The sequence below is a fragment of the Olea europaea genome, unplaced genomic scaffold (assembly GCF_002742605.1).
Source record: "Olea europaea var. sylvestris unplaced genomic scaffold, O_europaea_v1 scaffold2594, whole genome shotgun sequence".
In the NCBI taxonomy this organism is placed as follows: Eukaryota; Viridiplantae; Streptophyta; class Magnoliopsida; order Lamiales; family Oleaceae; genus Olea; species Olea europaea.
In genome coordinates, this window is record NW_019244249.1 from 98,172 (window position 1) to 111,327 (window position 13,156).

The following is a 13,156-nucleotide window of genomic DNA, read 5'->3' on the forward strand; positions in this document are numbered from 1 at the left end:
CTCCTAAAATATGGCGTCCTTGGAGATTTCTATTTGTTGACACGCTAAAAGTACAGTCCAAATCAAATAGCCCAAAGAGTGAAATCCAATTGGGAAATTCAGGATAAAGGTCCAAACAGGATTATTGATAAATGCGGTGGAAGCCCACGAACACGGTAACATCATCGCCCAATATTACAGGACGCCCAGAATCTGAGCGAATGGAGTACCTTACATGGCAGCAAATTAGTTTTTGAAGAAAAGAATGAAAATGAAAATGATGAGTGCAAAATACACACACATTTATAGAGGCGTGAAGGTGAAACGACAGAATATGAATGGTCACATTCGTGCCTAATAACTGAAATCAAATCGCCCAAAATCTTGGGAAAAGAGACGGAAATATCAAGGAAGAATGTACATGAATCTTAGCATAAAGCAATTAAATGCTTGGGAGGTTGACGATTAAGGACAACGTCAATTAATACGCAAGTAGGCAAATTAGTTGTTCATTAATGACGATAACTGCTATTACATTCAAAATTAGCAATGGTAATCAGCGCGAAGTTACAAAAGGAAAGTTAGTGCGAAGTTACAAAAGGAAAGTTAAGGCATTGGATGTTTTAATTACAATTCACCCCAGGCCGAACGAATTATTTCCCTAAGTCTCCCCCAATCTTCACTCTGTTGAGAAGAAGCGACATTTAATTCAACTACAAAATCGTCATCAACTTCCAGCTTTTTGTACTGCTCAACCAAAGACTTGGTCCGTTCAATTCCTTGGGAAGCATTACGCTTTTTAGCATCCATTCTCGCCCTACAATCGTCCATCTTTGCTTGAAGCTCCTTCATCTCTGCAGCCAAACTTGTCATCAAAGAGTCTTCGATCATAACGTCGGAAGAGATTTCTTTCAATTCGTCATCGGCTTTGTTAATCTCTAGAAGCAAAGACTCTCCTTCAAATGCAGCACGAAGATATTGAGTACTCCTTGCCTTCAGTTCAACATTTTTTGCTAGCAAGGAGAGGATGTCAGAGTGAACAACCTTCAACGTTGCTTTAAAGTCAGCAGAAACATTGAACGACGGAAGTATAAGTGCTTGCGCCAATTTTGCATTCAATAGCTCAAGCTTATCCTTATGTTTAGTAGCACTGGCCTGGCTAATATCCATGTCCATAAAAGACACATACTCAAGTACCAACTGCTTGAGAAACTTCATATTTTCCTCTAAAAAAACAGAAGGATGAATGGTTGAAGTAGGGCGAGACGTCTTGACTTACCCTCAGGAAGTAAATAAATCCTGAATGGAACGCACAATGTCATCAGCACCTTGCAAAGAAAAATGCCAACATTGAGGACTTTTACTACAATAAACGAAGCGAAAATGAAAGTGAAGCAAAAGGTTACCTCATCAGTAATCTTGGAAAATTCAGGCATATCACCAGTTGGCTCCACCACCTGTGGGGACTTCCCCTTATCTGGGCGAGAAGACTCTGCCACAACGGGTAGGCCCATAGGAGCCTCTGTATAATTCAAGAAGCAACGAATCAAAAACCAGTAGCACAAGCAAAGGTAAATATCAAAATATGTATTACCTTCTGGTTCGACGTTTGGGGGGTCGGCGCCCTGGGAAGAAGGTGCCCCTTCTATTGGTTGTGATGAAGGTTCCGGGACTAAGGGTTTCTCTTTAAGCATAATCCCTTCATTAGCTGAGTTGGACGAAGCAACTTCAACAGAAGATGATGGAGCAGGAGCTGCCAAAATCAAAGCCTTCGAAGGAGAGGCTGAACTTTTTTGAGAAATTCAGGTAAATCATTAGTATATAGAAAAGTATGTTTGTGAATAAACAAATTCAATTAACTTTCTTCTAAGGATGAGAGGAGCGTCATCATCATCATCATTATCATCCTGTAAAATGGGAGATGCTAAATCTGGTCGTTTGCGGCTTAAGGCACATTTAGCTGCAGTAGCCTTGGCAGGTAGAGAAGCAGATGGATGGATAGAATGTTTAGCGCGAGCAGGGGAGGAAGGATTCCTAATTGACACAGGGGTGACCAAAATAGGAGAAGTAGAGGGAGTGCCTGGCTAGTCCAGTAAATTGAAGGCACGATTAGCATCAATTGCAAACAATCGACGTTTTACTGATGGCCAAAGCTGTTCAAAAAGAGGATGGATGGCACAGCTTGAATTGAAAGGGGCTAATGAAAATTTGCTTGTCAAAAGAATGTTGCGAGCATTTATAACTTATGCCTCTGCCTTATTAATAGTGTGAAAACGGTCTGTCAGATTTTTGGAGTAGCAAGGAGGAACAGGCCAAATTTGGCCAAAACCAAGTTGGCGAGCAAAAAATTGGCCCTTAGCAGCTAGCAGAACGAAGGAAAATGGATGGAGCACCAAGTGGTGGAAAGTATGCTCTCAACCACAGTTGAGTGAACCAAAGGGGCCCACTGCCAGTGGGAGATGCACCATTCTTCAGTTGAAATTAAAGGGAAGCCATGCCTCTATAAAGCGCAGCTAAAAAGAAGGAACATAAGTTCAGAGGCCTACCACGCGAATTGGCCTCAATGGTAGAGAGTTCGGGAACGGAGAACCTTGAATGCAAGGGAACAGCTAGCCCAACACTACTTGTCCAACGACTTTGGCATTATTGAACGATGGACCCAGATAGAATTCATTGAGGTCAACATTAGCTTGTGCAAGGAAGTTTAGATTTACATACGGCCTAGTAAAGATTTTCTGGAAATCTTCGAAACTAAAAGAATCATCAGATTGAGTTTGTGAAGTCGCCATTGGGAACAAAGTACGGTTTTGTTAAGGTTTGCCTGAGAAACGTAGCAGAAAAGCAAGAAGATGAACAGTAAAATAGCGAGGAGGAAGCAAGAAATATAGATATGTGGTTTAGTGGTGTGATGAAATGACCTGTCTTTTGGGTTTATAAGGGTTTGTAACGTTGCACCTTTTTAGATTGTAGAAGGAAATAATGATTGAAAATCTTGGGAATTTCAAATATTGCTGGAAAATACAAAGTGAATATGGCAAAAATTAATAATTGGTATTAATTCTGGCATATTGAGGGGTAATTGTTGACACACTAAAAGTGCAGCCCAAAATCAAATAGCCCAAAGAATGAAACTCAATTGGGGAATCCAGGATAAAGGTCAAAACAGGATTATTGATGAATGCGGTGGAAGCCCACAAACACGATAACATCATTGTCCAAGCTTGCAAGACGCCCAGAATCTGAGCGAATGAAGTACCTTACGGTCGCCCAGAGCGATGACCCCGTTCTCGCCCAAACCTTCGAATCGCTTAGAATCTTAGCAAGCATAAAACATTATGGTTATCCAAAATAGCAGTTATTGAAGCAGTTATTGAGTGATCTTATCATATTCCACAATTCAAGGAGCCCAATTGAAGGCGATTGAACGACAAAGAGTAATAGCAACAGTTAGAGACGGCAGTTCCACGATAAGTTAGCTACCATAAAGAAAGTGGGTAGTTATACAGCAATCAAGCAGTTTTCAAGCGGTTTGTCACGAAAAAATCATCAAGGAAATATAAAAGGAAGAGAAGATATAGAGAAAAGGACCCCGAATCAAACACTCTCAAACAGAGAATATGTAATTTTAATTTCTTAATTTAGATTTAAACACTTCTTTTAGTATTCGTGTGCTTGCGCCCCTTAGAGGCATTCTTTTTATTTTCAATTGTAAATCATCGTCAATAAAATGCCATTTTTTGAGATTTCGTCTCAAGATGTCTGTTCCTTACACAATGGTCTGATCCTTTTTTTAATTGTTAGCGACTACCCGCGCGAAACACTATCTTATTATATTGAAAGGCCCAATGACTTGGAATTTTTTTATAGGTCTAGGTCATTTTGAGGCAGTCAGATCATCTGTGATGAAAAGGACATGTTTCAAGAGAATGATTCACAACAAATCAAATACCTTATTCTTTTTCAGTTGTGGTACTTGTACATAATAATTTACAGAATGGTAACATGCACATAATGTGGTGAGATAAAATTTTAAAAATATGATTAAAATTAATCTTTCACTTTCACTTAATTAAATCTGAATTTAATCATTATCAAATAGGGATTAAGTAAAATTTATTTCTAAAATAATTTTTCAAGCATTGTCGTACCTGCTCACCCACAACCTTGTTGCCTTGTTGGCAAAATTTGATTGGATTTCTCTCTCCTCACACTACCATCCACTCGTATATATGTTCGTTCGTAAAAAAATGTATTATTCTAAAATATAAGCCCTTGCTTGGTTGGGCTACATAAAAATCATATTTTGGGAAAATAAATATGGTGATTTTTAATGTGTTTAAAGAAGATTTTTTTTAATTTAAGTACAATATTATTTTATTGAAAAATATGTAATTGAAAAAAGATAACGAAAAATATATTTTGAATAGATTAAAATCAAAATTTTATCAAATTTTAATAAAAATTATAAAATATGTGATTAAAATTAATTATTAACGTTACAAAAATCTCCCTCAAACACTCTCTGTCTCTCATCTTTCTTACCATATTATTTATCTCTGAGTCTATAAAGCTCTACTCTAGAATAAATGTAGAGGCTTCATTTTATATAGATCAATCTAACATTGAATCATTCATATATGTGCATATGATATATGTGTATATGGCAACATATAGATTTTTATTGATTAGTATTAGTTAGTGATTTTGGCTTAATGAGTCATTTCTTTCGTGATGAACTATTGACACTAGTCCTGACGACTCAAAAGATAAAGAAGTGTCGTTAATTTTTTCATGCTCATTCCAAGTTCGAAGTACCATTTGGACAATATTATTGTATTGGCCTAATTGATCTTCACGATGCTTCCTCTATCAATTAAATCATTTTTTTATCCATGGAAAAAAAGTAGCTAGGCGAAACTAAAACTTCCACGTGATTTTAAGAAGTGATTTTTTGACCGTTAGAAAAAAAATGGGTCCATTTATGAGAGAAGAAGTCAGATATAATGATTGAAATAGTGAAATAACGGTCAAAAAATTAATTTTTTGAAACTTTCAAACAAGCTGACAATTTCATTGGTTCGAGGATTGTACTTTCGGTTCTAAAACATTTCAAACCGAACAATTCCTAGAGTTCTCCAAAATTTCGCACTCTAATTCCTCACAGCTACCTGTGGATCTCTTCAAGAAAATCATATGTATGAACTCTCCAGTTTCTTCTATATTAAATGAGATGCAAAATTCTGTGAGCTGTGGAGAAATTTTTGTGGTCGGTCAGTGACGTATTGATCTGGTTTTCGATTCCAAAAAAAGGTCAGTTTTTTCTCATCTTTTTACTGTTAAAAGTAGTGCCAATATATCAACCGTCCCCACGACTCCAAAAGCATCAGCCTTTCTACGATGAATAGTTGAATTCTCTCAAAGGCAAAATGCCATCCTTCCCCCAGAAGAGCCCGTCGAAAGTGCCAGACTGGTAAACCACCCACACCAGCAGCGAAATCCAAAAATTAGGCGATTCGAATTTGAGTTCATCCAAACATTACGCTTTGTTCCCATTTTTCCAGCGGGTTGCACTAAAAATATTCGTTTTTATATTTATTATTATTTTTTTATTTTTATTTTTTGTGGTTAGCATTAAATAGGTATAAAAAATTAATGGCCATGTGAAAACAATATATTGAACTTAGTGATTGTCATACTGTTTGGGTTGGATTTTCGTGATTATTCTAATTTGGTTTCTGAGGTGATTGGAAATGGAAAAGAGGGCAGTGTATGAATTCCAGGGACGAAAGGGAACTGTGCTGAGGGCAGGTAGAAAACGGCTTGCTCTTGTGGGGAGGAAGTGGGGCTAGCCGGAGGAAAGGCTGAATTTTATTGATGTGAAGGTAGTTAAATATGATGGAATTCAATAATTTTCTTAAATTTTATTTAGGTTTCTCTATTTAGAAAATAAATAAAAATTGACACAAAGGTTTTGGATGGATACCACAATCGCAACTAGAATGTTTTCTCTCCTAAAACGTGGCACATATGTTGTATCACTTGAACAAATCCAAGCCATACACCAAAAGATTATTTCTTTCGGCTTACAAAACAACATTGCTGTATGCAAAAATCTCATCAACCATTATATTTCATGTCAGGAAAATAAGTTAGCAAAGCTGGTTTTTCAGAATATTGAAAATCCATCGGACATCACATTTTGGAATGGCCTAATTTTAGTAACACAAAGATTTGTTGTGGTTCCTGTATTTGAAACCCAATAGTTACACATATCCAAGCGTGTTGAAGGCTTGCGGTGGATTAAGGAGAGTAGAATATGGTAACAAGGTCCATGTCAATTTGATAAAAACGGGGTTTTTAGCAGATGTTGTTGTTGCTATCTCTTTGATAAGTGTGTATGCCAAGTCTGGAGGATTTGAATTAGTTGTAAAGGTGTTTGATGAAATGCTTGAAAAAAATGTGCTAATTGGAATAATGTGATTTCTTGCTATTATCAAAGTGGTCAGTATTAGAAAGCATTGGGTTATTTTGAGAGGATGAAAAAATCGGGGTTTAGGCCCGATTTTGCCTCATTCACGAGCTATTTCATCTTGTGCAAGGCTTTTGGATATTGAAAGGGGGGAGAGAATCAATGAAGAAGTGGTGATGGGTGGGCTTGTGTTGGATGGTTATGTAAAAGCTGCTCTTGTGGATATGTATGGGAAGTGTGGTTGCTTGGAGAGGGCTAAAGAGGTGTTCGACAAAATTGGGAATAACAGCTTGGTTTCTTGGAATGCAATGATTGGAGGTTACAGTTTGAGGGGGGATAGTGTGTTGTGCAATAAACTTTTAGTGCGGATGAATCAAGAGAAAATTAGTCCTCGTTCAACGACAATGACCAGCTTGTTAGGGGCTTGTGCTACATCAACTCAACTGTGACATGGAAAATTTGTTCATGGTTATATTATAAGAAATAATATAATATCCGATATTTTCACGTACAGTTCACTAATTGATTTGTACTTCAAGTGTGGAAGTGTTGTACTAGCTGAAGAAGTCTTTCGAATGACGCCAAAAACCAATTTAGTTGCTTGGAATGTAACGATTTCCGGTTATGTATCAACAGGTTGTTACGTTGAAGCTCTTGGCATATGCGATGACTCAAGGAAAGCAGGTATAAAACCTGATGCTATTACATTCACCAGTGCTTGGCAGCTTGTTCACAACTGGCTGCCTTGAAAAGGGGCAAAGAGTTACATAATTGCATTATTGAAAGTAAGTTGGATTCTAACGAAATAGTAACGGGGGCACTTCTCGATATGTATGCAAAATGTGGTGATATAAATGAGGCTCAAGGTATATTTGATCAGTTGTCTACAATTGATTTGGTGTTATGGACTTCAATGATCGTAGCTTACGGATCTCATGGTCAAGCATTTGAAGCTTTGAAACTTTTTGATAAAATGTTAAAATCTAATTTGAAACCTGACGGGATTACCTTCCTTGCTGTAATTTCTGCTTGCAGTCATGCAAGATTAGTTGATGAGGGCCATCATTACTTTAATTTAATGGTAAATAATTATGGTATCCTACTTGCATTTGCAGAGTACTCATGTCTTGTAGATCTTCTAGGACGTGCTGGGAGATTATATGAAGCTTATGATATTCTTCAGAGAACTCAATATATCAGAGAGGACGTTGATTTATTGAGCACACTGTTTTCTGCATGCCATTTGCATGGGGAATTAAAATTAGGGGAGGAAATTGCGAAACTTCTAATTGAGAAGGATCCAGATGATCCATCAACTTATATCATTTTGGAAAAGATGTATGCTTCTACCAAGAAATGGGACGAGGCACGCAAGGTGAGATTGAAGATGAAAGATTTAGGGTTGAGAAATAATCCTGGTTGCAGCTGGATTGAAGTCGACAAAAGTATCCAAACCTTCTTAGTTGAAGACAAGACATTTTCACAAGCTGAATTAGTTTATGACTCTGTCTTTGCTACACATTCAAATGGAGAAGGACGAAGTAGCAGTGAATGCAGCTCTATGATTGAATAAAACGTCTGATTATAGTCTTGATCTTTTATAAATGTGCAAGAAGCATCTCTATAACACAGGTAATTTCAAACCCAACCTGAAGTTTCACCTTTTTTTTGGAAAAAGCACTAAATTTAGCGTTTGTTTGGCATAGCTTATTTGAAAATCATTTTTCCTCAAACTTACTTTTAACCACATTCTCCGAATAAAATAGTACGCTTAACATTTCCCTAATTTTTAACCACACATTCTTAAAAAAAAATGCATTTTTTTTCTTTACCGTTAAGTAAGTCAATTTGATGTAAATTTTCTCGAGTTGCATCTCGAATTGGTCATGTTAATTGAAAATAGTGATTGACAAAGAACGGGAAATTCATTAACAAGAATCATTTTGAGGGCCAAATATAGCCCATCAGATGTGTACGGCAATAATTCCTCAACCGTGAAATTTATGTTTTGCTTAGAGGAATCCAATGCGAATCTGCTCATCATTTTCATCCTGTCTTATTTTTTTCTTAAAAATGATTTTTCATGTTAATCTTCCTTCTGTTGCAATTGGTTCCCTTCGTCAAAATGATGACGAGGGTGTTCAAAGATCAAGGTGGGCATTTGTAGAATTAACACGCAGAGTTATCACTAGAATAGCATGAAGATGTACGAATAGATCCCAGGTTCAAACTTATTCAACAGCTGTAGAAAAATTGTTTATTTCTTTAGGCAATATTTCTGTATCATGGGGACAACATTCCCTATTTTAATTCATCATTATTTCATCAATTCTAGTTTTCCGCTGTTAATAATTCTGCAAAGGAATGCTATTTTGCATGTAATCATTTAATAGAAACTCACATGTAGAATATTAATACATACACGTGCCCTCAGGGCACATCTCCAAGTGGTAAAAGGGGAAGGTGGAGAAATTCAGCTTTGCTTGAGGTTGAAATATGGATTTGGCTCTTGGGTAAGTGAAAGTGTACAAACAGCTTTCCACCTGTACCCTTGGAGGCATAACCTGCAATTTACCTCTCTCACGATGCTCCAGGGCAGGGGTGGTGGGGGACCCTTAAAGTTGGGGTTCAACCTTTTATTTTTTATTAATACATACACAAATTTTGGGTTGAAGATCAGGGACATTGCATTATGTAAATTAACGGTTAGTATATGCTTCTGAGACGACGTGCTTTCTGACATTCCTAGAATCCGTCGATCAATGAACCCTTGAGTATGTCAAGGCAAATGATTGGATATGGTCAACTTGGTTCTACCGATTGAATTTGATGCAGTGAAACTGTAATGGAAAGCTTTAAAATAGTTTTGTGTAGTCTGTACCAGGAAGAACTCGCCTTGATCATCAATAAGGAGGTGAAGGCAGCCTAAGAATCCTATAACAATACTGCAAAAAGCAATAGATGAAATTCATATTTTTGCCTCGTCTGCTAGAATCTCATTTCGATTAGTACCATATTTGTGCTCGATATGAAGATTTATTAGTGCAACGGTAAATCGAATGAACTAACCTGAAGAACTGAAAATGCCTTCTTTACCATGTATTTTGTGGGACTGTGGCTCCCTTTTGTTGCAACTTGTCTGGATGTAAAAGCATAACTATACTCACCGGTATACTTTCTTCACTCGAGAACTTCGTCTAAATGCTTAAACTTATAAAGACGGGTTAAATTTGTTAATTGGTTTTTGTCCCAACATGGTCGGAATGAATCTATTTTTACGTTAAAGGCGTACGCATATATAATTTTCAATGAAAAGAAAAGGAGTGGATACTCGAACTTAAGACATTTGCATGTTTTAATGTCATGTTGATTAATTTGATCATTTAGGTGAGACAATTCGAGAATACACCATGATTGTAATCAAATGATAATAAATAATTTGTGTTTGAGCACATAATAATTAATATGTTGAACAACATTAGCGATAATCTTGACAATTAACAACTTGCGGAAGAAAATTACAAAAAAAAAAGGTTATTCTATATTTGATTAATCTCTTTTCTCTTTCTTTCATTGTTGTCCTCCAATTTTTTATGTTTTATTAATTAATTATTCAAAATTGTGAAAATCTTATCACAAGCAAATTGTGTTGATTGGCCATGTAAAGTATTTGTCCATTACATTAACAATCATTGTGTTAGTTAAAAATGAACATTCAAAAATGAGAGTTACGATCGTTTGTAAACAAAAATTGTACACGGTTGACTATAAAAATAAGTGAAAACCTTCAAAGTTGTTGTTCAACTACGTCTCTATAATTCGATAGGATGAATTCAAATCATAAAACATATAATACTTTAATTTATCTTAAATTTACAATCAAACGTCAAAAAGGAAATTATAATACGTTTTCCATAGTCAATATTCAAGACTCGTGGTCTTTGCCTTTAGCTTTCATCAATTCTTCAAAGTTTTTAGTCCTAAAAAGAAGCCAAGTAAGACCAACAAGTTACATTTCTTGTTTGAAACTCAAAGCCATTATTTTTCCAACATCAAATGTCTCTTCAACTATATATTCTTTTCGTATTTATTTCCAAATATAGAGAGAGCAAAAGGGAAATTATTATACAAGAAGGAGATCAAGAAAAGTGACTATGGCATGCTTTGTGCCTTTTAATAATAGGAATTTGCACATAAGTCTTCTTGTATTCCGACCAACGGTTCTGTTTGTTGATGATCTAGTCGATGCCTTAAAGCAATTTTCGCTTTGCACTGAAAATCTTGGTTGTATTCACAGCTCTATCTTTAGAAGTATTCATGGGAACATGGTATGTTTTCTTTCTTAAAGACTTATACTTAATCGAATAGATCGTCTCTCTCTTACTTAGCTTGAACTTTTGATGTTTACTGCAGATAGTGTGGTATGGAGCGTGGATGAAGAGATCTACTGACAATAAGCAATTACTAAACGCAGCTTTGGTAAGTATCACTTATTTTTAATTTGATTATTTACTAGGATTTCAAGGAACTCAATAGGCAGATCATTTGTTTCATTTCGACAAATTGATCAATTTTATCACGTGTATTCGATTCTATTCATTCGAATGGACTAAATTTTGTTGAAGAGTGCAACTTTATATTGTGAAAGAAGAGGGGGAACAAGTATTGACCAAGTTTAAAAGATGAGCCTGTAAAAAGTTAAATGGGATTTTGAGATAAGTAGTCTCTTTGGTTTAGTTTAAAAGTTAATAAAATTTTGAGTTAAAGTCAATAATTAGTTTTAATCACATATTTTATGGAATAGAATTTTAATAATCCTTTCAATCACACGTTTCATCAACTTTAATCAAAATTTGATTTTTAACAAAATCAAGATTAGACTTATAGATAAAATTGTAACTATGCAACATAGACTAGTGGTGTTTGATGCAATCGTTAAGGAATAAAGGAAATGCCAAAGATATTGTACTATCAAATATAAGATGATAGAACTTGCAAAATCAAATACAAGTAATTTGCTAGCTATACAATTAATTGAAGCCCAGGGCATAATCTAGTGGTGCAAAAGACGGGAGTGATGTAGTCTCAACCTTGTTGACAGTCGCAGTACGAGAGTTCGAATCCTAAGATATGAAATTGGACTCTTTGTGAACACCAGTGTACGGGCAAGCTCTTGTTCCCTATCCAGTTGGGGCACATCCCGCTATTTACCTCCCTCACGATACTTTAGGGGCGGGACATTTGGGGTTCAACTTTTTTTTTTTTTTTAATGAAAGTCGAATATATATAGTTGGAAATAGTAACTCGACTTAGAAGAGGGTGGGTAAATTATACTTGAAACCTAGCAAAAAGATTATAAGTAAATTAATTTCTTCATAATTTTCCTTCTCAGATTTCCATGCTGACAAATGTAGCAAGCATGGCCATCTTAATTGATAGCAGTTTTTTCGAAGCATACAATGGCGAATCAAAAGATGGCTCCCCAGCAGCAAAATTCTTCAATGGCGACGTTATTTCCCTAAGCTGCGCCACCATTTTGGACGATAACCCGAATGAACACACGCTTTCTTGTGCATGTTTATCTCTATTCAAAGACCGTTTTATAAAAATGGAAGGTGCAACTGCTGGAGTTTGCATGAAATCTCAAACTCTGCCAAAACTTGTTGGTCTTTTTGTGTGGAAATCTCTTCAGTTCTGCTATTCTGATATACTGAACTCGGACTGTCGGAACACGATTCTTCCATACTTTGGTGGCATTCCCTTGGATGTAAAGTACGACATCTTTAGAGTCGTGTATGTCAGCTGAGACGAAAAGTCACCTTTTGGTGCCTCGTATAACATTTTTATTTTCGGTGTTGGAGAGCAAAAGAGATTATAAGCATAATAAGCTTATAACAAGTTTTTTTTACAAATTTTCCTTGAATAAACAAAAGAGATTATGCAAATCATTTTTATATTAAAGGAACAAACACAATTTATGCTAACTTTTAGATAAAATAGTTATATAACTTATGTTATGTACCGGTGATATGTCACAACAATTAATTAGCTTATATATATACAACACTAGAAATGTGTGCACTTGTTTCTTGTTAATCAACAAATTCGAAGAAAAACGAAATAATTTGAGCGTGATAGTTTATTATAATCATATTATAAAACCTCCACGTGGTAAATTTATAAATGATTTATAAAGATGAATAATAGTAACTCTCACTAAATTTATGAATAATAATATATACTAAATTAATATATAATTAAAATTAATATTTAACTTTAACTGAATTCATAATTTTTTTTATAAATATATTTTCTGAACGGAGAATAAGAGGTCAGAGACATCAAACATCAAATATAAGCTTCATACAAGAAAATGAAAATATCCTAATTGTCTAGAAAAGATCATTGAAATTCACATTTTCTCACATATGTTCTTAGTGGAAAATACATGAACTAATACATTTAGAGATCCCATTTCAAAAATCAGATATTTTGTTAATTAATAAATATATTTAAAATATAAATAATAAATAAGAGTGTAAAATATGATATTTTCTCCTCTTAATTGTTGCATTCGTATGATTATTTGATATCAAAATACACTCATTACTCTTATATTTTGATCTAGGTCGCAATTTGATGAAAAATGTGAAATTTGGAAGAAATGAGTAAAAATGGCCAAAGTGAAAGAAAGTGAAAGTTCAAGGA

The 13,156-nt window shown here is 35.3% G+C and overlaps 2 protein-coding genes and 1 pseudogene across 2 annotated transcripts in view; 2 read left to right on the top strand and 1 right to left on the bottom strand.

Moving 5' to 3' along the window:
• Positions 1-5,075: 5,075 nt before the first annotated feature.
• Positions 5,076-8,777, top strand: LOC111382966 (annotated as a pseudogene).
• A 1,684-nt stretch (positions 8,778-10,461) lies between these two features.
• On the top strand, positions 10,462-12,393 carry LOC111382968. Its single transcript, XM_023007017.1, has 3 exons — positions 10,462-10,776; positions 10,862-10,927; positions 11,841-12,393. The coding sequence occupies exons 1-3, from the start codon at positions 10,603-10,605 to the stop codon at positions 12,252-12,254; spliced, it is 654 nt and encodes a 217-aa protein (XP_022862785.1). The 5' UTR covers positions 10,462-10,602; the 3' UTR covers positions 12,255-12,393.
• A 353-nt stretch (positions 12,394-12,746) lies between these two features.
• Positions 12,747-13,156, bottom strand: part of LOC111382965 — an 8,619-nt gene continuing 8,209 nt past the window's right edge. Inside the window, exon 3 of the mRNA XM_023007015.1 lies at positions 12,747-12,761. Within this exon, the coding sequence (XP_022862783.1) occupies positions 12,747-12,761 (15 nt within the window). The remainder of the gene's footprint in view (positions 12,762-13,156) is intronic.

Excerpts from the sequence above, each read along its gene's own strand:
- LOC111382968 (XM_023007017.1), top strand. The coding sequence starts at position 10,603 with ATGGCATGCTTTGTGCCTTTTAATAATAGGAATTTGCACATAAGTCTT. Across the intron at positions 10,777-10,861 it reads GAAGTATTCATGGGAACATG|ATAGTGTGGTATGGAGCGTG; the intron begins GTATGTTTTCTT and ends TGTTTACTGCAG. Across the intron at positions 10,928-11,840 it reads AATTACTAAACGCAGCTTTG|ATTTCCATGCTGACAAATGT; the intron begins GTAAGTATCACT and ends TTTCCTTCTCAG.